The sequence below is a fragment of the Anguilla anguilla genome, chromosome 13 (assembly GCF_013347855.1).
Source record: "Anguilla anguilla isolate fAngAng1 chromosome 13, fAngAng1.pri, whole genome shotgun sequence".
NCBI lineage: Eukaryota > Metazoa > Chordata > Actinopteri > Anguilliformes > Anguillidae > Anguilla > Anguilla anguilla.
Window position 1 is genome coordinate 4,868,732 of NC_049213.1, and position 25,305 is coordinate 4,894,036.

Here is a 25,305-nt window from a genome sequence, read left to right on the forward strand (position 1 = left end):
TATGAGCCAAATTGAAAACCCTTAGTTATTTCCCCGCTCTCCCCTACTATAATGTACTAACATACCTACTATATAATAATGATATTATAATAATCAAGTATATCATAGTGTGTTCTGTAAAATTAATTCTCTCAGATGAATTTGTAACTGACCATGTAGGGTAATTTACGTTTTGTAAGATGATGAACAGTTTCCAAAAGAAAAAGAAATCAGCTGAAATGTTCACGGATGTTACATATAAAAGGCAACTTGACAGCCATTCTTCAGACAAACGTACAAATCTGTGCTGTGGAACCCCCACTTTCGTTACATTCCAGAATTCAGTTTTTATCATCAGTCAGGCTTCATGTCGCGCAGCACCATTTACAAACATATTAACAGGCTGTCATACAGTCATCCAACACTTCGTATTCATTGCTTTATTTCCAATCTAATGTGCTGGACTACAGAACCAGAGCAACAAAAATTGTATTAGTGTCGCAATACGTTTACATTTAACTGTATATATTATAATAATAACAGTCAGTCAGTGTGTGAAAAACTGGCTCACTATTCTCTGGCCCATGAGAATCTAATGATTTATGTGGATCACAGGCTTATCTTTGACTTGTGCCAAAGGAAACATTTTTCCAGCTTAGGTGAGGGTGGGTTTGGTTGTCGTGGGACTAAAGCCGGGCACCCACCGCACGCGTCGCGTATGCGTCGCGTAAACAGCAGGGCGAAGCAGCACGGCGCGACGCGTAGGGTGTCTCCACTGGTTCCGTTTGTGTCGCGCAAAGGCTTGCGTAAAAGCTATATATTCCTAGTAGCTCTCGCAGTCTGCAGTGGGCTTTTACATCGTGCATTTCACGTTTGTTCACGACTGTTGATTATGGGTTAAGTGAATACTTTGGTGAGAGACCTTTTTCAGTTTGTTAATTTGGTAATATTTCGTTAACTCGTAAATAGCCTACGTGAGAAAGTAAACGCTTTCAAGAAGTACCATAAACTTAAATCGCAACGTAGCCTGCATAACAATCAATCTCAAACTGTATTAATTTATTTGCTTGGTTAACAAGCGTGCCAATTTCATGAAGAATATGTAATGATCATAATAATAATAAATAATCCGTAATCAACCATTGGGAATTCCCGTGTTGTCTTGCCATTCACGTAAAAACATTTATAGGATCAGATTTAGTAAAATCAGCTAATCATGAAAAAGTCAGTAACAGTTTTAATCTTGAAGGGATATGAACACCACAACGCCATGAACACCGGAAGCTTTGAAGTACAAGTGCAATAAAGGCTTGCTTACAACTTCATTTATAAAATAGGTGCATTTTCATCGGCAAGACCACTAAATAATCTGATTTTTTTTAAACTCTGTGGATTATCTGATTTTTATTAACAAGCCCTTTTTGAAAGCACGGCGAACGAAGACATCGGAGAAGTCAAATAGGCTGAGCAATGGTTGGTTAAAAACTATCTTCCAATACTCGAGCTAACAAACCGCTGCTCGGTGCATTCCCTTCTACGTCACTCAATAGCCTACGTCTTTCTGTGGTGTATTTTCAAATTTACCCCACCCCCTCCGCAAAATAAGACAGCGAAACTAAGTTTGCCTTTCCCCCAGGTTCCAGTTATTTATTTATTTTTACAAAACGAAAAGGCTTGTATTTTTTTTAGCTGCTTAAAAAATATCTGGGAGGTAACTAGGGACACACCCCCAGTAATATAAGAATGAAATATAAATCAGAGCATGTATACCTAGCATTTTAGAGCATATTTCTGTGTATAAACAGGCCAACGTGACGCGCGACAAGCCGAAAAAATAGAACAGAAGCGAAAAACTACGCTTCAGTTCGCTTGTGTCGCGCGAGCTTCGCAGCCGGTACGCGACGCGTTCGCATCTGGTGGAGACGACGTCGCCCGCTGCCGTTGTAATAACAGTACTTCAACTACGCTTCAGTTACGCGCGTAATACGCGCGTAGTGCGCTCGCGGCCGATACGCGTGCGGTGGGTGCCCGGCTTAAATGTTATCTGATAGAGTTAAATGAACACTGTTAGTGTTGAATTTACACTGGAGCTTTTTCTGTGTATAGTGCAGTAGATGTGAAAAGTCTTCAGTAATGTTTCAGCTGAAATTCCTATAGACCAATGTACCTTCTGTCCTCATTCAATGCAGTAGTTATGTTTTATTATATGTTGTTTATTATGTTTATTATGTTTTATATATTTTTCGCTTTTCTTAAGCAAAGATCACATTAACAGTATCTCTAGCTGTCGCATTAAACGTTTGGGAGTGTCACTGAAGTGCTCACACTCAAGCCCCACAATTTATATAGTACAGCATTTGAACAGAACTGCTGGTACAAGTGAACAACTGAAAGAAAAAAAACAGGGGCACAGGAAGTAAAAAAAAACCAGTGACTGGCAGCACGCTCACCACAAGTCTGCAAGCCTGCACGCTCTGTCACATGGGAATGTTTAAGCAAATAGTAGCTCAAAGATGATTGGCTGCTGTGATTGAAATCCTGACTATGTCAGACCTGGAGCCAAATCAAACCAGTTTGTTTTGATCGATGATTGTGGCAAAATGTCATGTTTACCAGCTTTAATGAGTCACATTGGACAACAGAAGCGCCCAAGCAATTAATAAAACCTGAGACAAATGAGTGCGGGACCTTTAAAGCTGAAAATATATTTGCAAACAAATATAAACCTAACCAAAATTTTTTTTGGCAGAGAAACAGTGAAAAAGGAAGAAGACATGAACAATTACAAGTTCTTTTCCCGAAAAGCTCTTCCTCAATTTTGGCATAGTTCCTGTAAAGGTCGTAGCTTACCATCATCACTAAAACAAGGTCTTTACCGCAGAGGACACTTCTACAAAAAAGTTAAATAAACTTGCAATTTAGTCTACGCCCAGCAACTACACTTTAAATAATTAAAGGATCCCTGTTTTTCCAGACTAATTCCATCATACTGATTGGTGTTGGTAATAATCTTGTCACACCTTTGTGGAGCTTTGTTCCCCCTGAGAACTGCTCCACTCTGCTTTACAGTGCAGTCTAATCGGGCCACCTTAGACTGCCAAAAGGTCTGACAAAATTATTAATACTGATCAGTATGTTGGAATTTTGAAGGAAAAATGGGTTCAAGTCGGGAAAAGAACCCCCTTTGAAAAACAATATTTAATTTCGAGGGATTTATCCTGGTTGTAAATAGAGTAAATGTTAAAGTGAATCCCTGAATGAATTTAAACAATCAAACAGCTTACGTAAAATTTCAGCAATGGGTGAATTTGCTGAAATTTCAGCAATGGTTGAATTTGCTGAGATTTCAGCAATGGATCTATTTACACAGCTGGATATACACCTACCGGCCACTTTATTGTGAAAAAATTATTAGAAATTTCTAATCAGTCAATCATGTGGCAGCAACTCAGTACATTTAGGCATTGTCAAGATGATCTGTTGAAGTTCAAACAAAACATCAGAATGGGGAAGAAAAGGTGATTTAAGTGACTTTGAACGTGTCGTGGTTGTTGGTGCCAGGTTTGAGTATTTCAAAAACTGCTGATCTACTGGGATTTTCACGCACGACCATCTCTAGGGTTTACAGAGAATGGTCCGAAAAAGAGAAAATATCCAGTGAGCGGCAGTTCTCTGGGCGAAAATGCCTTGTTGATGGCAGAGGTCAGAGGAGAATGGCCAGACTGGTTCGAGCTGATAGAAAGGCAACAATAACTCAAATAACCACTCGTTACAACCGAGATATGCAGAAGAGCATCTCTGAAGACACAACACGTCAAACCTTGAAGCAGATGGGCTACAGCAGCAGAAGACCAGACCGGGTGCCACTCCTGTTAGCTAAGAACAGGAAACTGAGGCTGCAATTGGCACGGGCTCACCAAAATTGGACAATAGAAGATCGGAAAAATGTCTGGTCTGATGAGTCTCGATTTCTGCTGTGACATTCAGATGGTAGGGTCAGAATTTGGCGTAAACAACATGAAAGCATGGATCCATCCTGCCTTGTATCAACGGTTCAGGCTGGTGGTGGTGGTGTAATGGTGTGGGGGATATTTTCTTGGCACACTTTGGGCCCCTTATTACCAATTGAGCATCGTTTAAACGCCACAGCCTACCTGAGTATTGTTGCTGACCATGTCCATCCCTTTATGACCACAGTGTACCCATCTTCTAATGGCTACTTCCAGCAGGATAACGTGCCATGTCGCAAAGCTCAAATCATCTCAAACTGGATTCTTGAACATGACAATGAGTTCACTGTACTCAAATGGCCTCCACAGTCACCAGAGCTCAATCCAATAGAGCACCTTGGGATGTGGTGGAACGGGAGATTCACATCATGGATGTGCAGCCGACAAATCTGCTGCAACTGTGTGATGCTATCATGTCAATATGGATCAGAATCTCTTGAGAAATGTTTCCAACACCTTTTTTGAATCTATGCCATGAAGAATTAAGGCAGTTCTGAAGGCAAAATGGGGTCCAACCCGGTACTAGCAAGGTGTACCTAATAAAGTGGCCGGTGAGTGTATACTGAAGCAGAGCTGGGTCAAATACAAATACATATTTGTATTTGTATTTGAAAATGTAGTTAAATACATATTTGAAGTATTTTCAAATACAAAGTATTTCATGTTTAAATGTATTTGATTTATTTAATTATTTTCATGTAAAACCAAAGACTTTCCCAAACCGTATTTATACATACCTTTAAATAAATACTTTACTGGGAAACCAAATACTATTTCAAATAGTATTTAGAACCTTTTAAAATACAATTATAATTTTAAAACTTTTTGAAATATTTCTGTGATAGATAACATAAATGGCTGAGCCAGCAACAATGTAGGCTTCATACTGCAGGGGATATCCCAGAGTTCTTTGTACAATCTTTGTGAGTGGCCCTCGGTGTGATGTCAGCGAGTTATAATACTGAGGGCTCTCCAGGGGAAATACTAGGGGCTAGGGGTTGAATTTGGATTATGAGCAAGGGTACCCTGTGCTGGCAATTTTAAAGAACCCATGCGCTGCCTCTAACAGACAGTATCCTAAATCCCCGTACATGTCTTTGCATGGGGGGTATGGCAAAATCTGACCTTTTGATAAGCTGCTTGCCATTTATTTATACCCATGCTATCTTTTTAAAGTTAGTGGCCTTTTACTGTGTTTCCTCTTTCAGAGTGTTCAGCAGCCATCTGTTCAGTTCCATCTTTTACATTTTGTAAGGTTAAACACTGATAAAATAGAATTCTGCCGTGCATATTCACTACCAATTAACACTGGAAATCGGTACGGCAGTCACTTGACATGTTCTCATCAAAATACTGTCCTCTAATTTGACAAAATGCTCAACTTTCAGAGCTGATAGGTTCTCGGATATCCAGTGCTGTTCAATTCTTTCAACAGCCTTATGTTCTGAAATTATATTCAAATAATTCCATTAAATCAAACACTTTGTATTTGAAAAATTTGTATTTCAAATGTTTTTTAAGATATATTTGAAAGTAATTGCAAATGCAAATGCTCTTTAAATGTATTATCAAATACATTTTGTAATTTAAATACCCAGTATTTGTAAATGCTGAATTTCAAATCATTTATAAATAAGTATTTAAAAGTTATTCAAATACTTTAAATATGTGTTTGACCCAGGTATGTACTTGTAACATCCTTATGTGGATTAGAGTAAATTACAGAGTAGACTGGCTACTATAGCACTTCACAATACCGGTAGCTAAAGGTACATTTAATACAACTGTATGACAATTAGCATTTGACAATCCTGTTTTATAATATAATGTTTTTTTTATTATTATTATTTAATGCTAAATACTGATTGAAAAAATTAAGCTAGGAACATTTGTACACAGCGTGTGCCTTGCCGCTAGCTAGACGGTGGTGAAAGCTAGTAATTTAGTTTCCGACCAATAGTTAATGTGTAGTTCATTTTGCTAAATGTATTTTCTCATTTATGTGCACATATAATTGGTTGTCCTATGGATTGTGGGTAGTTTTGCTACAAAAGAGTGCTCAGCCTGTTACGGGGAAAAAAGAATGTAAGTCGATTATGGGTGCCACTTCAACCCTGATAAACAGTGATTAGAAATATTCCCTTTTTTGCCTCAATGCACAGTGAAACGTGAGGTGTGAGAACTAATATTTATCCAGCTGAAAAAGTAGTTTTCCCATGTTTGTTTCTGAGATATTTTTACAACAGAAGACCACAGCATATGGCATTTCATTTTATCATGTCAGTTATGCCATGAGCCACGAAGTGCAGCAGAATGCTAAGCTAGCACTACTGAATGGCCTTACACGATTATCCATTGCATGTGCTCCTGTTGATGTATCTCTTTGTGTTATCAAGGTATTGCTGACGCACTTCAGATACCATGGAAGTTCAAACTATGATCGTACTCCATGTAGGCTATTCATCAATTGTACAGCTTCCACTAATCAGTTGAGTCATATGTTCAACCAGAGTCTAGTGTTGACTGGATTATGAGTAAAACAACCTGCATATAACTTTATCAAGTTATGTCAAGTAAAATCACACAATGATTCTTATTGTTTTATGTACTATTGGTATTCCAGAGTTGCAAATATGACTGTAAACCCCTTATGTTGATCAAAAAAGGCAGGAATTTCTCCGTTTCAGCCTATGGGAAATTGAGAGTTATGGTGCAGTGGACGCCATATTGGTTGCTGCTACTCCAGGCGCCTCCCACCTCTCCAGTTCCTGCATGCGCTCTATGGGGCTGCGTCAGAAATCTTTTGAAATGAGCCAAAAGATCTGGCTCTCCAAAAGGAATGAATGAATCCTATCACTACTCAGTGATTGTGCTTAATAAGTGCCCACTAATGTACAGTGGGCTCCAGAATTATTGGCACCCTTGATAAATATGCACAAAAAATGCTTAAAAAAAAACATGATAAACTAAAAAATAATACAGTTATTGACATAAGCTTTATTTTCCGGCATGTGTAAACTAGTGTGCTTGATTAATAATTCATTGGAATCAACCAAAGTCGTACATTTTTTAAATCAAAAAAATATTTTCCCAAAGAACAGTTTCCACAATTATTGGCACCCCTGGTTTAATACTTTACACCCCTGGCAAAGATGACAGCCATGAGTCTTTTCCTATAATTTGTGATAAGGTTAGAGAACACATTTGGAGGGATTTTTGACCATTGCTCCATGTAGAACTTTTCAGAATCATTGATATCTTTGGGTTTGCGCTTATGACCCCCCCTCTTCAGTTCAGACCACAGGTTTTTGATGGAATTTAAGTCTGGAGACTGAGATGGCCATTGGAAAACATGGATGTTGATTTCACTTAAGCATTTCTGTTTAGATTTTAATGTATGCTTGGAGTCATTGTCCTGCTGGACAATCTACCTATGACTAAGTCCTAGCTTCTTAGCAGACACAACCAAATTTTCTGCCAGAATTTCCTGGTACTTTGTTGAATTCATTGTGCCATTGATCTAAAATAGTGCCCCGGGAACACTGCCAGCAAAATCTCCAAAATATCAATGACCCACCGTCATATTTGATAGTAGGTATGAGGTGATTCTCCTGTATGCATTCCTCTTTTGTGACCAAACATGTCGATGGTGTGTATGGCCAAAACATTCAATTTTGGTCTCATCTGACAATAGCACTCTCTTCCAGTCATAATTCCAATGAGGTTTGGCAGGCTCCAGATTCTTGGTTGTGTTTATTGTGCTCAGTAAGGGCTGTCTTCGTGCCACCCTTCCAAAGAGTTAGTTGGTATGGAGGTGCCATTTTATGTTTTTTTTAGACTTGTTGACCGCAAGAAACTAACCAATCTCTGCAATTCTTAAACAGTGATCCTTGGGTTATTAATGGCCTCCCTCACCATCTTCCTCACCGTCCGTGGGGACAACATGAACTTGCTTCCTCTTCCTGGCAAATTTGCAACCATTCCATATGTTTTACACCTTTTTATAATTGCCCTTACAGTGCTAAGTGGTATGTTTAACCGTTTATGTCTTCTTTTGTACCCATTACCAAACTTGTGATGGTAAATTACCATCGGTCTCCTTAATTGACAGTTATTTGGCTTTTCCCATGCTGATGGATGACAAAGGGATTTTGTATGCTTGTTACCTCATTTTTATTCTCTAGTGAAACTGGAAGTGATGGAATGACACAATATAGTTCCTTTAGACCGAGATTAACTAAATTAAGTAAAATTGTATTGGTAATTTCATTTTGTTTGATTTTACTTACAATAATTGTTAGGGGTGCCAATAATTATGGTACCTATGGTTAAAACATTGAAGCATGAGAGTAAATGTATTGAAATAAAAGTATATAGTTTCCCATATGTTTGAACATAACATATAGATTATTATCTGTGTCATTTATATATCATTTTTAAGGGTACCAATAATTCTGGAGCCCACTGTATATCACTGGGGGGGGAGCTGAGTGATTACTGATACAAAAATACTCTATCACCCTCTTGCTGAGGGATGATTGCAGGTGGAAAAAAACTGACCTAGATAAACTGGTTTCCTGCACAGAATGGCAGTCCTGCACAGATGTAAATTACACATTCATTCGATAGTGGTCGTGTGGTTTTCTGTTCTCATAGCATAAATTTTCCCTGCGCGTGTGAGACGGCTGACTAATACAGTGGTGACTATGCGAATGTCAACCATAGCCAGCTGTCGTTTAGAGAACTGAGCTAAAACAGAACTTGAGGCCTTGAACAGTTTCAGGACTCAAACAGCAGTAAGCGCTTCTTTATTCTGAACTGCGTATCCACTGTAGAGTTTCTGTAACCAGCTGAAAAGTACCATTTTAGCAGCAGGTACAGAAAGTTACTCATCGAAAACCCAACATCGAAACCTACATCTACTCTTAGAACGGGTTTGTCTTTTATACGGTTTAAATATTAAGTTGTGCAGAAATAGACTCTTTTCATATTGCCATTTTGGTAGCATTCCAACATTGGTCTACATTACAGCAGTGATCCAATTCTCTAGCCGATCAGTCTAGCTAAAGACTAAATTAATGCTGACATTTCTCTGAAAGCCACTTACAATTTGAAAAGAAGTACATTTTATATTCACTTGGCAGAAAACAGCCTTTTCTCTTTTGAATTATTTGTGGCCCATGGAAGACTCTTTTGTGGCCCCTTATGAAAAGGGAGGCGATGGAGGACAGCATGCAGAGCAGCGAAAGAATAAGTGAGAGTCTGTGGTGTTCTGTCATTGTCACTTCGCTTCCTTCTCAGACGACGATGAAAGGCTTGTGGGTGCTGGCAGCTATTTCCCTGTACTGCGTTGGAGGGGCAGAAAGTGCAGGTAAGCACGCTCTCATAACACTGTCTTGCACTTAGTCAAAAAGCCCTCTGGATGCCTACAATTACACTTTTGCGATTGAGGTCATCCCCAGCTAGCACACATCATTTTTTCAGTATGGTTCTGGTGGACAGCAACTTCTAAATTCTTTTTAAAAAATTTTAACAACTTTTTTAAACCACCACAACTTTCCAAATGAGTCCAGATCAGAATTCTTTAGAGAGAAGTTTTAAAGTGGCATGTCACCGCAGGGGTTTATTCTTTCGTTTGTTTGTTTGTGTTAGTGTGTCTCTTTGATTGACATGAAAAGTTTTTGTATTCACTGAAGGATATGATTTGACGTGTGTGAAAATTGGGATGGCAGGTATGCCATCCCGCCAAGTTACGCCTTGGCGGGTTCATGCCCCATACCTATACAGCACCGAGAGTTTGGCACTTTTCAGGGTTCCCCACAGAAATAACCACAACAGCCACAGACACTCAGCCCTTAAAAACATTACATTCTGTACATTCTGACCCCATTTCAACAGACAGAATTCATAAACAACTTCACATGTCGACACAATAAAGCCCCAAACTAAGGGGATTTTGCGTTTTCTCCTTCTTCTTCTCTTTCTTCTTCTTCTTCTTCTTCTACTTCTTCTCATTCTTATTTTTCCTGCCGCCTATCCCACTAATAACATGTCTCCCCATTGGACATTTTACCGACACCCGCCAAATCTTCACCTACACGACCCAATGAAAAACTCGCATACTCACGCAAAATACCCATACCTTTTTACTCTGAAACATTTTCAGTACAAACAGCTAGTTCGCCTGTGGCCTAGTGGGTAAGGTTACAGTCTTGTGAACACAGGGTCCGAGGTTCAAGCCCAGCTAGGAACGCGTTTCTTTAACCTGCTTTTAATAATTGTCTACTACTTCTCAATTATTGCTTTTGCACCATATCTACCCGCCGTTAACCGAACGTATACACTGAATTATGACGTACCGTCTGCACATTCAGTTATTAACCGGCTACAATATTGCAAAGCCATATGGATTCAACGGGAGCTCTTCTGTGCTTAATGGCCTGTGTTCTTTAAAACCAGGTTTGCTAATGATATTTCACGCATTGCATAGCTATGTCATGGTGCTGCACTAACCAAGTCACAGACTGGTAAACCTCCGATTGAAGGATTGAATACCGCCTCGCCCTCAGGCAGATAATTCCCTCTTTTACACTAACGTTTTCTTACGCTTTTATATTTTCTTTACCAAAACTCGCTCGCGGCCACCCATATGCATTTCATGACGGCAAATGTATTCCTTTTATTTAAAAAGTTACACCAGTTGACCACCCAATCAAAAACTCGCATACACAGGCAAAATACCCATACCTTCTTACTCTGAAACATTTCGAGGTTAAGTAGCTAATCTGCTTGTGGCCTAGTGGGTAAGGTTACAGTCTTGGGAACATGGGATCCTAGGTTCATGCCCAGCTAAGGACACGTTTCTTTAACCTGCTTTTACCCTCACTAATAACGTTCTCTTAAGCTTATATTTGCTTTACCAAAACTCACTCATGGCCACCCGTATGCATTTCATGACGGCAAATGTATTCCTTTTATTAAAAAGTTACACCAGTTCACAGCTGTGCCATTTCTACTAACTACATTTCATCACTTGGCTACTGTACAAAACCTTCTTATCAGCAAACGGCACGTTTCTACATTCATGTTACCTCGCCCTGTTCTCTATCTAGCCACATACAAACAATTACTACGTCTGTCTGTTCTGCAACTCCCCATTAAAACATTACATTTAAAAACATGATTCACTCATAATAACTACTAGTACTGAACATGAAAAAAACACAGCAGTGCAAATACATTTCACACGCTATTTAACCCTCCACTTCCAAAGCTAGTGCTTTATAGCGACTGTTATATATACCGTTCGATAAGGAATATAAGCTCGCTCATGGTCATTCCATTTACTTCGCACTATACTCCGTGATCATGTCAACCTTCACCTACATGCCCATTCTGCTAAAAACATATTGTTTCAACTACAGAATTTCGTCATTTCATCCTAATTTCTCTCACACTGTTGTTATTTTCTCATATGCAAAGCCTGCTGGGACATATGCATCTGCTCCTATTCTCCACTATCATGTTTTCCGGTTCTAGTTTAGCGAAACAGCGAAGAGGATTCCTACCTGCAGATAAGCCTCTCAAAATGCCTTATAAACCTTACAAACACTAAAAGTGCATCTCCACGAAATAACAGACAACGGAGCAGGACAGACGGCTACACAAGTTGCGACCTAGGGAGTTATAATTCTATCTACGGGCTTGCTGATTCTTTTGTCAGTCAAGGCTCGTTGGATGGACGTCAAATCCGTGAGTACATACACTGGCCATATTTCATCTGCGTTCCTAATGCGTTTACGCTTACGTCACTGCATCCTTTCTCACAGCCACTGTTTTTACATATATAGCAAACCGAAACTGCTGAACGGTACACGCTCATCAGACTGTACAAATTCACACAACAATAGCCATAATCCACAACCGTTTCTTACAGGGTCGCACTTCTCACTCTCATAATAAAACGCTTTGCAAAAAGAAATGATATCTCATAAACACGTTTTCAACGTACAAAAATGCCAAGTTACTCAAAAGTATTGATATCAAAATGACGCCAAGTTACGGTACTACAAACAGTATAGGCTATCTTGCCTCACCGAAATGACATAAGATGTATTTCAAAGCAATGCTACCCGATATTTCCTCAGTATGACTTTTCCTAATTTGGTGGGATGAAATGATAAACGTGCAATAAACATGATTCTGTGTTTTCAAAAGTCAGAAAGGTGTGAGTAGTATGAAAGTGTATACAAAGGTGTAGGTGTATAAAACACAAGAAAATTTACAACCTTTTTGGCTGGCCCGCAACAGCGAGGCCAGCCCTACAAACGTGAATGTCTGTGAGTGACTGACTGACTGACTGAGTGATGAAGTTACACCATTGGTCGGCCGAGTTATGAAGTTACACAATTGGTCAGCTGGATCACATGTGTTAGGTCCAGCCATATACTAGGTTTTAACCTGGTCTTGTTTATATTTTATTTCTGATACGGGTGACACTTTCCCACGCAGGTCTTACCTCAAGCCTTAAAATAAGAAGTCTCTCACAGTTCCTGCAGGAACTGGATTTGCAAATGGATCAATTCTTAAAGCATTCTGTTAAGTCACACTAAATTGGGGAGGGGCAAACAGATGAAAGGGGTACCTACACACATACCGAACCCATATTTTTCTTTGAGCATGGTTCTGCTACAGGCATTCAGAATATATGGCGAACCTCTGACAAAAATATACCGTTATACCGAGGTTATACTGCAGGTCCTTGACAATGGACGTGATGTAGAGGAGGATGTGTCAGGAACAGAAGACAATATTGAGGAAGATCGTGATTATGATGTTTCCTCTTCCCGATGAAAATGAATGCCTTGAGCACTTTGCCCCGAAGGAAGTGTTGTGTTCGGTGAGCCTGTGAGTGGCATGGCACCATGGGACCGGCCTCTTGTATGCAGCGGGCGTTCAGCTCCAGCTGGGCGGGTGTCCCCATTAACAGACGGCTCTGAAGACCCCTGCTCAGGTGGCAGGAGGGCGGCATTCGGGGGATGCCTGGGCTCACAGTCGCAGTGAGCGGGAGGGTGGTCGATCGCGTGGCAGTCTGTGCAGCTGTGATGATAGCGGTACCTGCTGCCATTAGAACGGGTGGAGGCCTGACAGCACGGTAGCATGGCTCAAGGTCAGTACTGACCGCGAACACGCTATCTATCCTCCACACTGTCACAAAGCATCAAGCGTTGTCATTTAGTTCATACAGTATATTCTCTACAAAATAATTGTTCACAAAAAATACGGTGAGCTCCATAATGTTTGGGAACAAAGACATATTTTATCCTGATTTTTATCTCAGTTGGGAGATACTACGAAGTGTCAAAGTGAAAATGTTTCTATTACAATAATTTTGTATCGGTTTAAATTGTGGGGTCAATTTGACCCCCAAACATAAAATGCATCATGAAGTTTCAGCATAATAAGAGGGCCAAAGGATAATTTAGTTTTTTTTTCTTTACTCGGTCCCATTTTCCTTAACTATTTCCACCAAGCGGTTCGGTAATGATACTTATTTTGTCACACCGTTCTTTGTGGAGCTTTGGTCACCCTGGAAACCACTCCACACTGCTCTGAAATGCAGTATAAGGAGGTCACACAAACGGCCACATAGCCACCCTCAAATTAATTACTGCCGAGCCTGAAGGGGGCACTCATTCACCTAATTTTCCGTCCGTTTATTACCAGGTATTCTGTGTTTCAGTTTCGGACAGACTGCTACTTTTAGTGGAAAGACACATTCTTCTCTCAGTAAAAACTACAATTTCCATAGAAGCATATGCTGCTAAGGAAGTTACTATAGTGAACAGCTCTGTCAGCACCCCCTGGCTGTGTGAATGAATACAGACTGCTGCTGTGCAAAAAAAAAAAATGAACGTTATTTTTTAAGTCTGGAGCAATAACTGCTCACAGTTATCTATTAAATACATTTGCATATACTAATCAAACTTTTATTCGGTGGAAAACCACATTTAGGAGGCATTTCAAGGATCGTTTGGCCCCATTGGATTGCATTGCAAAGCAAGGTGAACAACACTCTGTAAAGATGTGACAAACTTTTTATCATTACCAATTAGAATTGGTTCAGAAAAATGGGTCCAAGTCAAGAAAACCCCCAAAGATATCCATTGAGGAAATTTCAGCATGTTTCTGTATTAACATTGCTACACAGGTGCTTGGGCACAAAGAGCTTGAGAACTGAGAAGGAAATAGGTACTGGTACAATATAACAACTGATATGTTTATTATTTTGAATACATGCTATACATCTGTTCATATTTATAACTTTGAAACACAACATTGATGTTAAAGTTGCTTGTTGAGTTACCTGGAACTCATTTCTTGCTTTAAACTGTGATGCTCAAATGTCTGCCTTTCTAAAGCAATGACAATTGTTTTATTCATTAGCATGTACTAATAGTCAATTTAATGTTATTTAACGTTGTGCATTTAGCAAATTGATAGCATTTATAGCACACGGCATCCATAAATCATGATCATCACCAAGTTATTCACCACTGAACTACATTCAGGGCTACCTTGAAAAAAGAGATGGAAATCTCAATGGAACGCACCTGGTAAAATTAACAGAGAAATAAATAAATAAATAAATAAATAAAGGTTTCAGGTTTGATTACCGACTGTTGCTGTTGTTAAGGGTGTTGCTACCTTTGAATATGGTACTTACCCTGAATTGCATCAGTGAGATATCTAGCTGTATAAATGGATTGTATGTATCTAAAAAAATGAAAAAAATCTAGGTTGACTTCTAATAGCTGGAATGTAATGTGTGTGTATATATACAGCAAAGGGCATCCTCTCCTGCTTTCAGCTAAAATTTGAACCAGGCTAGTACCTGTATTGTCTACACCGGTGTTTCTCAACCCTGGTCCTGGGGACCCACTGCCCTGCATGTTTTAGACTTCTCCCTGCTCCAACACACCTGATTCAAATGAATGTGTCTTTATCAGGCTTCTGCAGAGCTTGATGAAGACCGATTCATATGAATCAGGTGTGTTGGAGCAGGGCAGTGGGTCCCCAGGACCAGGGTTGAGAAACACTGGTCTACACTACCCAGCACTGGCCTGGAACCCATTTGTAAGAGTGAGGTGAGGCGAGGGGGGTAACTGTGAGGGAGGGTGTGGTTCTGATACCCTGTGGTGGGCATGTTTCCCAGGGTCAGCCAGAGGATGCCAGGCCCAGCCCAACTGCAAAGAGTGCCTGAAGGTCCCTGGCTGTGCCTGGTGCTGGCAGCAGGTGAGGCTGACCTTTGACCCCTCAAGCTCTTCTGCCCTCACTCTCTTCTTTTCTCCCACTGGTCTTCTTTTCCTTTTATCACCAGTTTTTTTCTTTATCCTCCCATTTGAAATGCCCAAAACAATATGTTATGGAGTGTCTTTTAAGTATAATAATAATAATAATGGTTTTAGATTTTTGGTGTTTATTTTTTTATTTCTTTATTATTTTTTAACAATGCATCAGCTTTGAACTTTGGATGAGTATGCTTGCTAAGGGATTTGCTGTCATGAATTCATTTTTTCTTTAAAATGTTTTAATTGTATTTTATTTTTAAAAGATTTTTCTTTGCACCCCTTCACTGACAAAAAGTGAACCTCCAGGTCGAATGTGTTGAAGTCATTTGTGTACAGTGTGTTGAGAATATTTCCAGGTTCAGTGTTCAGTACACACTCAGAAGATTTCACCTGATGGGCAGTAAGGTTAACAGAGAAGACCAGGAAGAATAAGAATAACATCAGAGGCAGAAGACAAAAAAAAATGTCTTGTGGTATCTATCTAAAGAAACCATCTTAAAACTGCGCCACAACTACAGGAAGAACTCAGTGAAACTAGAGAGAAGACAGTTTCTCAGTGAAACGGCAACCACCATCAGCTTGACTAGAAGGATGTGTATCTACTAATTGCCTTGCTTGTGCTTCTCAAATATGTTTTGAGATATGATTTTGTATCAAAAAATTTCCCATTGATTAACACTGATGGAACATTCAGAACCTGAACAACACTCTTGCAACTGACGTCACAATGGGCCTCTTCAGCTGCCACAGACCATCTCTTCCAAGCTTCTAATGGCCTGTCCAATCTACGCAACATTTTACAATCATTTGAGATTGTCAAAGTTACACTAGACAATTACCTTTTGACGTGGCTTGTTCACCAGATAGGACACATCTGGGAGGGCCACTAGCGACTGCAGATATGGAAGGGGAAAGGGGGAGGGGGAGGGGCCCTAGCGACTGCAGATAGGGAGGGGGAAAGGACAGGGGGAGGGCCACTAGTGACTGCAGATAGGGGGGGAGAAAGGGACAGGGGGAGGGCCATTTGGGACTGCAGATAGGGAGGGAGAAAGGGACAGGGGGAGGGGCCCTAGCGACTGCAGATAGGGAGGGAGAAAGGGACAGGGGGAGGGGCCCTAGCGACTGCAGATAGGGAGGGAGAAAGGGACAGGGGGAGGGCCACTAGTGACTGCAGATAGGGAGGGGGAAAGGGACAGGGGGAGGGCCACTAGTGACTGCAGATAGGGAGGGAGAAAGGGACAGGGGGAGGAATCGGGGGAGATGAACAGTGTATAGAAAAAATTCTCACGTGAAGTCTTTCAAATCAAATCAAAATGTATTTATAATAGAACAGTTCACAAACAATTGTCACAATACGCTTCACAGACAATCCTAACCTAAACCCCACAAAGGAGCAAGCCTAAGGCAATAGTGACAAGGAAAAACTCCCTGGTAACCGAGAGGAAGAAACTTGGAAGGAACCAGGTTCAAGGTGGGAACCCATGCTCCATGGGGGAACCATCATATCACACTACACGGGATAAAATCACTGATTGTCGTCCCAGGGGCTCATTGTTGTTCCGGATTGGGCCATCATTGGGCTAATATCATGTAATGCTAACCTCAAAGTTTGTCCTCAAGCTCTCCTTTGTTGCACCCTGACGTTGGTAACCAACTTGAGTCCACAGGACTTCCTGAAGGCTGGGGAGCCAAACGAGCGGAGGTGCGACACAGCCGAGGCTCTCAAGGAAAGGAATTGTGGGGAGGGGAACGTGATCAACCCACTGTCCCGCGTAGAAGTGCTGAAGAACATCGACCTGCGGAGTAACTCTGAGAACGTGGTGCAGCTGCAGCCCCAGAGCCTCCACCTCAAGATCCGTGTCGGTAAGAGCCGGTACTCATGCGGTGTCATTCAGTCTGTCTGAACCCAGTGAGCCAAATCAAAGTTCGGTGTTTTATTTTGTTACGGTGTAAACTAAGAAGTATGATTGCTTGGAACTCTGTTACCTCCTGGCTGGAAAACAATGGTTTTGGATGTGGTAAGGGAAATTCTACTATGTTATTGTTCTTGGCAGCAGTTTAGTATTATGGTTAGGGAACTGGGCTTGTAACTTAAAGGTTGCAGGTTCAGTTCCCTAGTAGCATGCTGCTGTTATACCCTTGATCAAGGTACTTCATTTGAATTGCTTCAGGGTGTAAACACCTCACAGCTAGACCAATGAGGGTTTGTAGCTGGAGGGGAAGGCACCGCGTGTTTTCCCTTTGCTGGTGTGATTCAAAACCGGAGGTGTTATTTTTCCTCTGTTCGTAAGAACAGGGCACAATTATACTTAAGAATGCACTGGTTCCGTCGCCGCGGGTCAGATATGAATGCGCTGTTTCATATCCCGCTTAAGACTGGCCTGAAACGGACCAGTAGCATTCTGGTTACTCTCCGTTCGCAAACGGGGCTATGCTGTCATCAGAGATATATCTGATCTGTTGCCGGACTGTCAATATTCCAATGGGAGCATCAGAATATTCACAAATGCACAGAACAACACATCAAATATATCCATGACCACAGCAAGTAAGCGTAACAGTTACTAGGTTTTACTCTCGTAATAATCTGACTCCAAATGAAATTATAATTAAAATTTTGGTTTTAACTATACGTGGAACTTGGAGTGGTTACACTCGACTCTATCTTGTGCCATCATTCCTCAATATATGCTCCCGGGTTTAGCACTATTGTTAAATCTCAGTTTGGTGAAGCCCCCAGAGGGTAGGAGGCTGACCACCATAATACATGCCGTCCTTTGTGCATAGATAGTTATGAGCCCAGGACAGTGTGTATCTATTGGGCTCCTTAAGGCGAATTTGACAAGAACCGGCGTATAACGCCCATCGGTCCTCTTAAGCCAAAACACCAGAACCAATACAACACCAATCCCGTTAGCGGGCAGATCGTGGTCGCCTATCTAACTTGAGGACCTCACTAAAAACGTTCGCTGTACTAGACCCCTGATCAGTAGGTCCTAGTCATAATTGTCCCCCTGAGTATTTAATCAGAATTTTGGCTGAAAAGAAGATGAAATGGATTAGAGTCATGAAGACCACGCAAGTTAAAAATAAGAAGAATTTATTTAACAGGCAGGTAGGTCATTAGCTTCAAATTCACAATCAATTATAAAATACGGAAGGTTTAAAAACATAAATACAGAGTAAAGTTCTTACCCAGCCTGTTCAGCTACACACGAAATCACAGAGTCTGCGCAGTGTGGGAAGTCGATTGCGATCTTCCCTGTTCAGCTACGCACAGAACACAGTGCAGTGTGGGAAGTCGGTTACGATCTTCCTTGTCTAGCTACACACAGAGCACAGAGTATGTGCAATGTGGGAAGTCGATTACGATCTTCCTTGTCTATCTACACACAGAGCACAGAGTATGTGCAATGTGGGAAGTCGATTACGATCTTCCTTGTCTATCTACACACAGAGCACAGAGTATGTGCAATGTGGGAAGTCGATTACGATCTTCCCAGATTGCTTTGTCTCCCTTCCTTTTAAGCCAAATCCCGCGTTTGGTCTAGGCGGCATTGCCATAAATTAATTTGGCCGAATAATAAAATCTGGAATTTCGGCCCCCACCATTCGGAGGCTGTTAAAACAATTAGTGGGGAAATTGGGAAAAGGAGATGATTACCAGAGAGGACATTCCATTGTGATAGTTTTTTCCTGAGTTTCTGTGACTATGTTTTATTAAATTTTATTTGGTATGAAACATATTTCATTCAATTTCTTGAATTTTTCTGAATACGTCCATACCAAACATGTCCGGGGGATGTAATATTATGGTGGAGTTGTCATGAAAATACCCTTTTGTTGAACCATTTTACATGCAATCCATGTTATTACTACATAAGGCATAATACAGTAATATAATGAAAACATGTGCATGGTTTGTAAGGTTTTACGGGGTTTTTGAATATGATAAACAGATGGTTTAGAGTCCAGATCCAGAAAAGAAATAAAAAGTGTAATGGCAGAGGGGCCCACATAAGGGCACTGTGGTACTGTCCCGCGCAGTTGCCCCACCATTTGGCCAGAGGCCTGATGATCTTTTCACCCTTAATGGTCCCAACACACACACACCCACAACCCTAGACAAAGAGACTAGTTCCCCTTATCTTAGTTGTCCAGATGGCAACATTCCAGAGAGCCAACGGCTTGCTCACACAACCATAAACAACCAGTCCAGTTCCCCTTCTCAGTCTTGTCCAGAGGGTAACAGTCCAGAGAGCCAAATGGCCTGCTCATCCAGAGGAAGTCCGAGTAACCTATTGTTTTATCACAAGGCTCTCGGGTCCTTTGAAGTACAGGATGAGTCCCAGCGTGCAGGCTCATTCAAATGCCAGCCTTTTCTGGGTCTCAGTTTGACTCCTCTCTTACAAGGGTTCATTCTGCTGTATAATTGGGTCCTATGTAAGAAATGCAAATGCTGTTGAAGTCAGTCTGGATAAGAGCATCTGCTAAATGCTTGCAATGTAATGTAATTCTCAAACAAACAACTTTACCGTAACATTGTTAAATGATGCAGCAACATTTTTTGCTCGCTGGGAACACAGCAGCATTGGGATTACTGTGAGTGTTTCTGGCTTTTCATCAATTCATAGATTGTCATCAAGGAAAACTGGACATGATGGACATTCACGTCTAAATAACCATATATATGCTATAGCTAATTCAAACTGTTGGCTTGGGGTAAGGGAATAGTTGGTCAAATCACAACCAAGTCTATAGAAGTTCATACTGTACCAGCTACAGTTGGCTCATTGTGTGCTTTATACATGTTTTTTCTATCCTTTGTAACAGAAGCAATGTGTTTCTTTGGATGTTAGTCGTCTATGATGAACAGTGGGCGCTGTCTCTTCCCGATCCCTCAGGAGTCCCAGAGACCTTTGAGGTGTGGTTCAAGAGGGCGGAAGGATACCCCATTGACCTGTACTACCTGATGGACCTGTCCTTCTCCATGAAGGATGACCTGGAAAAGATCAAGAACCTGGGTGAAGAGATCCTCAAAGCCTTGAAGATGGTCACACAGAAAGTCAGGATTGGTGAGTGCCCTGACCTGAACCTTACCCCCCACCAGCTTTCCTCAGGTCTAAGAGACAGTGGGAAATTAAATATTCCAATTCCAACATTTCAGCCATGCATTCTTCTGGAAAAAGCTGAAGCAAAATAAAAAAGCGGGAAAGAGGATTTTGACAGAAAAATGTCATATGCAATTAAAGCCAAATTGCACTAATTTAAATCAGCCAAACTTAATTGTAATTTCAATCAAAATGTACTAATTCTTTCAGACCAATAAAATAACCATAAGCACAACCACACCTGGCGGAAGTTCTGGACTGAAATGTGACTGTAGCCACAGCAGGGGACCAAAGGCATTAATTGCATGATGTCATCGAGCAAGCTGAGAGTCGAGGCCCTATTGGTGTAAAGAGGCTGCCTTTAGCTGTCAATAGATTAGTGACTCCCTCTCGGATATTAAGACTGGATGTCTCATGTCGAATGATGCTGCGGACAGGCTAGTGACAGAACATCCCTTATACAGTGGTTATCAATGTGGGCTGTGATGGTATACTGGTGTGACAGTGTACCGTGATATTGAAAATACAAACTATTTCAAAATAAACTGTATACCATGTTGCAAATGAAGTTATCGCACGTGTCAAAAAATCCAGTTATCAGCCAAACTAACTAAAAAACCATAATGAAATAATATAACATCAGAGCTGCTACAGTGTTTATTATAATTATTATTATTATTATTTGTCATGGTTCTGTGGTTTGTCTGCGTTTCCCTTTTTGTGCTGCCAGATGACAGTTTTTAGTTCTGTTCATTTACCCTGTTTAATTGTATTATTGTTTTCAATTATTCAATTATTGTTTTTTGGTTGTCTCGTTTTCCCTTCCCGCTCTGTGGCTTGATTGTGCATTGTGCCCTGCTGTGTCTCGTCAGTGTCTTGTTTATTTAAGTGCTTGTCTTCCCTGACTCGGGTGCTGGATCCTTGTGTGTGCTTCTGGTTATGTTTCTGCCCTGCGTGTTTCCTCCTGAGAGTAGCTCCCCATGTGTTTCTGCCCATGTTCCGTTTTTACATGCTTTTTGGATTCTTGGAGTTTCTTGTTCTTGTTTCTTGTGTTTTGAAGTTTTCTTTGTTTTTTGAGAGTTAGCCCTGCGAGGTCTTTTGTTCCCTGCTTTTGTTCCTGTTTCGTAAGTAAAGTCCTTGTTTACATTTACCGTTTGGAGTTTTGTGTTTTCCTCCTCACTCTGCGTTTGGGTCCTAACCCCCCACTTCTGTGACAATTATTATAGTAATCATCGTCATCGTCATCATAAACTTTAAACTTTATATAGTGCTTTTCATATATATCTAAATAATAAAACTAACAATAAAACCCTAATAAAAAAGGAATTAGAAACACAATAAAGATTAAAATATTAAAGTTAGTTAAAATAACACAAGTTGGTTAAAATAACAGTGAGGCATACAGTTAAGAACAGGAATTAATAAGTGTTTTAAAAAATGGGCTTGTAAAGGAGACTTAAAAGTACATACAGTAATGTCTCAGTGGCTCAGATAATGAATCTCTGGCTGTGGTTAAAAATTTATGAAGTTGTACATGTGATACATTGTTTAAAAATATGTTAAAAATATATATATGTGTTAAAAAACATGAATACAAGAAAAATGCATCACAAGATCATGATGTTTGGTTACACGATTATCGTACTGTGAAAATGTCATTGTCCTACCCCAGCCTAAAATTTTTGCTGAAGTAGGTGGCTCAGTTTGCAATTGAATAAAGCCAATGTATCTTTCTGTAAATCCAACGAGCTGCAGGTTGAGAACCATTGATTAATAGGCAGTCTGGTTTTGCTGACTTACCCAGTGGTTTGACTTGCCTGGTGGGTTGACTTTCCAGGAGGTTTGACTTACCCAAAGCCTTGACTTGCCCAGCGTTTGACTTACCCAAAGCCTTGACTTGCCCAGTGGTTGGACTTGCCAGGTAGTTTCACTTCTCCAGCGGTATGACTTACCCAGCGGTTTTTTCATTCCTCTTGGTTACCCCCCCCCCCTTTCCCCCGAATGCTGGGTAGGCTTTGGCTCCTTCGTGGACAAGGTAGCCTTGCCTTACGTCAGCCAGGTGAAGCGCAAGCTGGCCAACCCCTGCCCCAGCCGCATGGACAGCTGCCAGCCAGCCTTCAGCTTCCACAACGTGCTGCGGCTCACCGACGATGTGGCGGACTTCACCACCCGGGTCAGCATGCAGAGGATCTCGGGCAACCTGGACTCTCCTGAGGCTGGCTTTGATGCCATGATGCAAGCGGCAGTCTGCCAGGTGGGGATTTTCATTGGAGGCGGGGCATTCTCTTTAGAGGCGGGGCATTTGTATATGAGGACATGGCCTTGAGTGTAGGTCCATGGGGGTGGGGCCTCCCAATGTGGAATGGGAAATGGTCATGTTGGACTACCCTAGTGGTGTAGCATCCCAACTATAGCATTATTGCAACTTTTTTACTGCGATACAGTACAGCTGTCTGTGGTTGTGGGGAATAACACCAGCAATCTTTGTCAATATGTCTTTTTCTGATCAGAACCTCAACCTTCCAGCTGCACTGTGAATAGGTCTGAATATTTTTCAAGACAAATGATTAACGGATATGTTTTCCAACTGTAAAAAACCATTAGACCATAACTTTGGGTATGCCTGTTCTACGTGAAGGGTATTTGGTGTGGGTAAAATTTTAAACTGGTGGAACTCCCACATTATACTTTACCAGGGAGAAGGGGGAAAAAAGAGAACCAAAGTGAAGTTTATTCTTCCTGTTCTTCACATTCAACTGACCCTGCATATTTATTAATTTCACTGGGTGAAAGTTTAAATAGAATGGAGTAGCTTATTTCAATTAATCTTAAATTGGGGTGCTGATGTATTATCCAAGTGTCATCAACAGACTTATAGAAAAATATTTTGAATAGTGAGAGGGATTACAAACTGAATCTAACCCTAACCACACGATAAAGTGCTAATTCTTTTTATTCGGCTGCATCAGAAAAAATGCCTCAGAATGCTTCACCACTGGGTCTTGGGGTTTTGCAGAAAGGCTCGACCTCACAGATATCTGATTTTTTGCCTTTTAGCTTTGCCATGCTCTTTGTTTCGGCTGATTTGTGTTGCGGGTTTCTCCGCAGGAGGCTATCGGCTGGAACAACGTCACCCGCATCCTGGTCTACACCTCCGATGACACCTTCCACATGGCAGGCGATGGCAGGCTGGCTGGCATCTACCAGCCCAACGATGGAAAATGCCACCTCAACGCAGATGGGTACTATGACAAAGCCACTGAATATGTGAGTGATTGGCTGCATAGAGAGAATTGTTCTCTCTTTTTCTTGCCCTGTTTATTGTTTGAGCTTAGGGCTAAATGTCCTCTTTAGCGTGGAATCACAGGATGTTGATGTGTCAAGAGGCTGTGCTTCAGTCAGGTGCATTATCCAAGATCTCTGAAACGCTGCATGCTGACGTTTAGGGCAAAATGGTTTTTCAGTTTGGTGCCGTTCTTATATGGTGTCACAGAATCAGGTGGATCAAATGTGTTTTACATTGTTTATGATGGCACTCATGCATTAGCTCAGTATTTTTAGTGTTGGCTTTGCAGCAGCACAGCTACTAGCTCAGTTGGCACACAAAAAATGTGTGCTAACTGAGCTAGTTTGCCAAGGCACCCCATGTCATCCCTTGATTCTGTGGGAAATGGGATATTTCTTCGGCTGTTGACTCTCCCAGGTCATTTCAGCGGCAGTGTAGTGCAATGGGTAAGGAACTGGTCTTGTAACCTAGTGGTCACAGGTTTGATTCCCGGGTAGGACACTGCTGTTGTACCCTGCATTGCTTCAGTGTATATCCAGCTGTATAAATGGATGCAATGTAAATGCCATCTCATAAAAAACACGTTTTCAATGTACAAAAATGCCAAGTTACTCAAAAGTATTGATATCAAAATGACGCCAAGTTACGGTACTACAAACAATATAGGCTATCTTGCCTCACCGAAATTTAATAACATGTATTCCAAAGCAATGCTACCCAATATTTCCTCAATTCTTTCAAGTCACCCTGTGTTTTGTAATCTTACCATTTTACAATGTCATGCAAACTTTGTGTCAGATCAAAGAGTCAAATATTTTGAATTGCCTCATGGAACACATTGAAATTCATGTAGAAAACTGCTGGTCAGTCACTACAGGAAGCATATTTCTCCAGAAAACATATGTTTATACTTGCTTCTGAACTGAATTTGAGTACATGTACAAGTTATTGTATATTTGCTACGTACAATAAATACTGCATGTAAAACACATATTGTACATACATACATAGAGAACTTCTTTATCCGCATGGGGACATTTCCCTGGCAGCATCTTACATTCACATTCACGAACACACTTGTACCAAGAAACATACTATCATTCACGCAACAGAAAGCCTGGGCAGCGAAATACATACATACCAATACAAATTGGACATACACACACCTATTCAATCAATCTTGACTGTGAGAGAGCCATCCACACACATGTTTGGCCTGTCCATGTAGTGCATGCTTATACACACAGGGCCAAGTGACTTGAAAGAATTGAGGAAATATTGGGTAGCACTGCTTTGAAATACATCTTATGTATGTAATTTCGGTGAGGCAAGATAGCCTATATTGTTTGTAGTACCGTAACTTGGCGGTATTTTGATATCAATACTTTTGAGTAACTTGGCGTTTACAATTATGCCACCGCACCATTGTCACAGCCACTGTTTTACATATATAGCAAACCGAAACTGCTAAACGTACACACTCATCAGACTGTACAAATTCACAGAATGATAGCCATAATCCACAACCGTTTCTTACAGGGTCACTTCGCATTTCTCACTCTCGTAAT

At 40.9% G+C, this 25,305-nt stretch overlaps 1 protein-coding gene across 3 annotated transcripts in view; it reads left to right on the forward strand.

The window, feature by feature from the left end:
* itgb7 (integrin, beta 7) overlaps window positions 1-25,305 on the forward strand; it is a 49,655-nt gene that overhangs the window by 2,292 nt on the left and 22,058 nt on the right. For all 3 annotated transcript variants that reach the window (XR_004762016.1, XM_035388747.1, XM_035388746.1), the window contains exons 2-7: window positions 9,291-9,360; window positions 15,205-15,284; window positions 17,008-17,203; window positions 20,245-20,415; window positions 22,464-22,705; window positions 23,560-23,718. Coding sequence is in view for 2 of the 3 variants with exons in the window: in XM_035388747.1 (XP_035244638.1) it covers window positions 9,297-9,360; window positions 15,205-15,284; window positions 17,008-17,203; window positions 20,245-20,415; window positions 22,464-22,705; window positions 23,560-23,718 (912 nt within the window). In the remaining variant the exon portion in view is untranslated. The remainder of the gene's footprint in view (window positions 1-9,290; window positions 9,361-15,204; window positions 15,285-17,007; window positions 17,204-20,244; window positions 20,416-22,463; window positions 22,706-23,559; window positions 23,719-25,305) is intronic.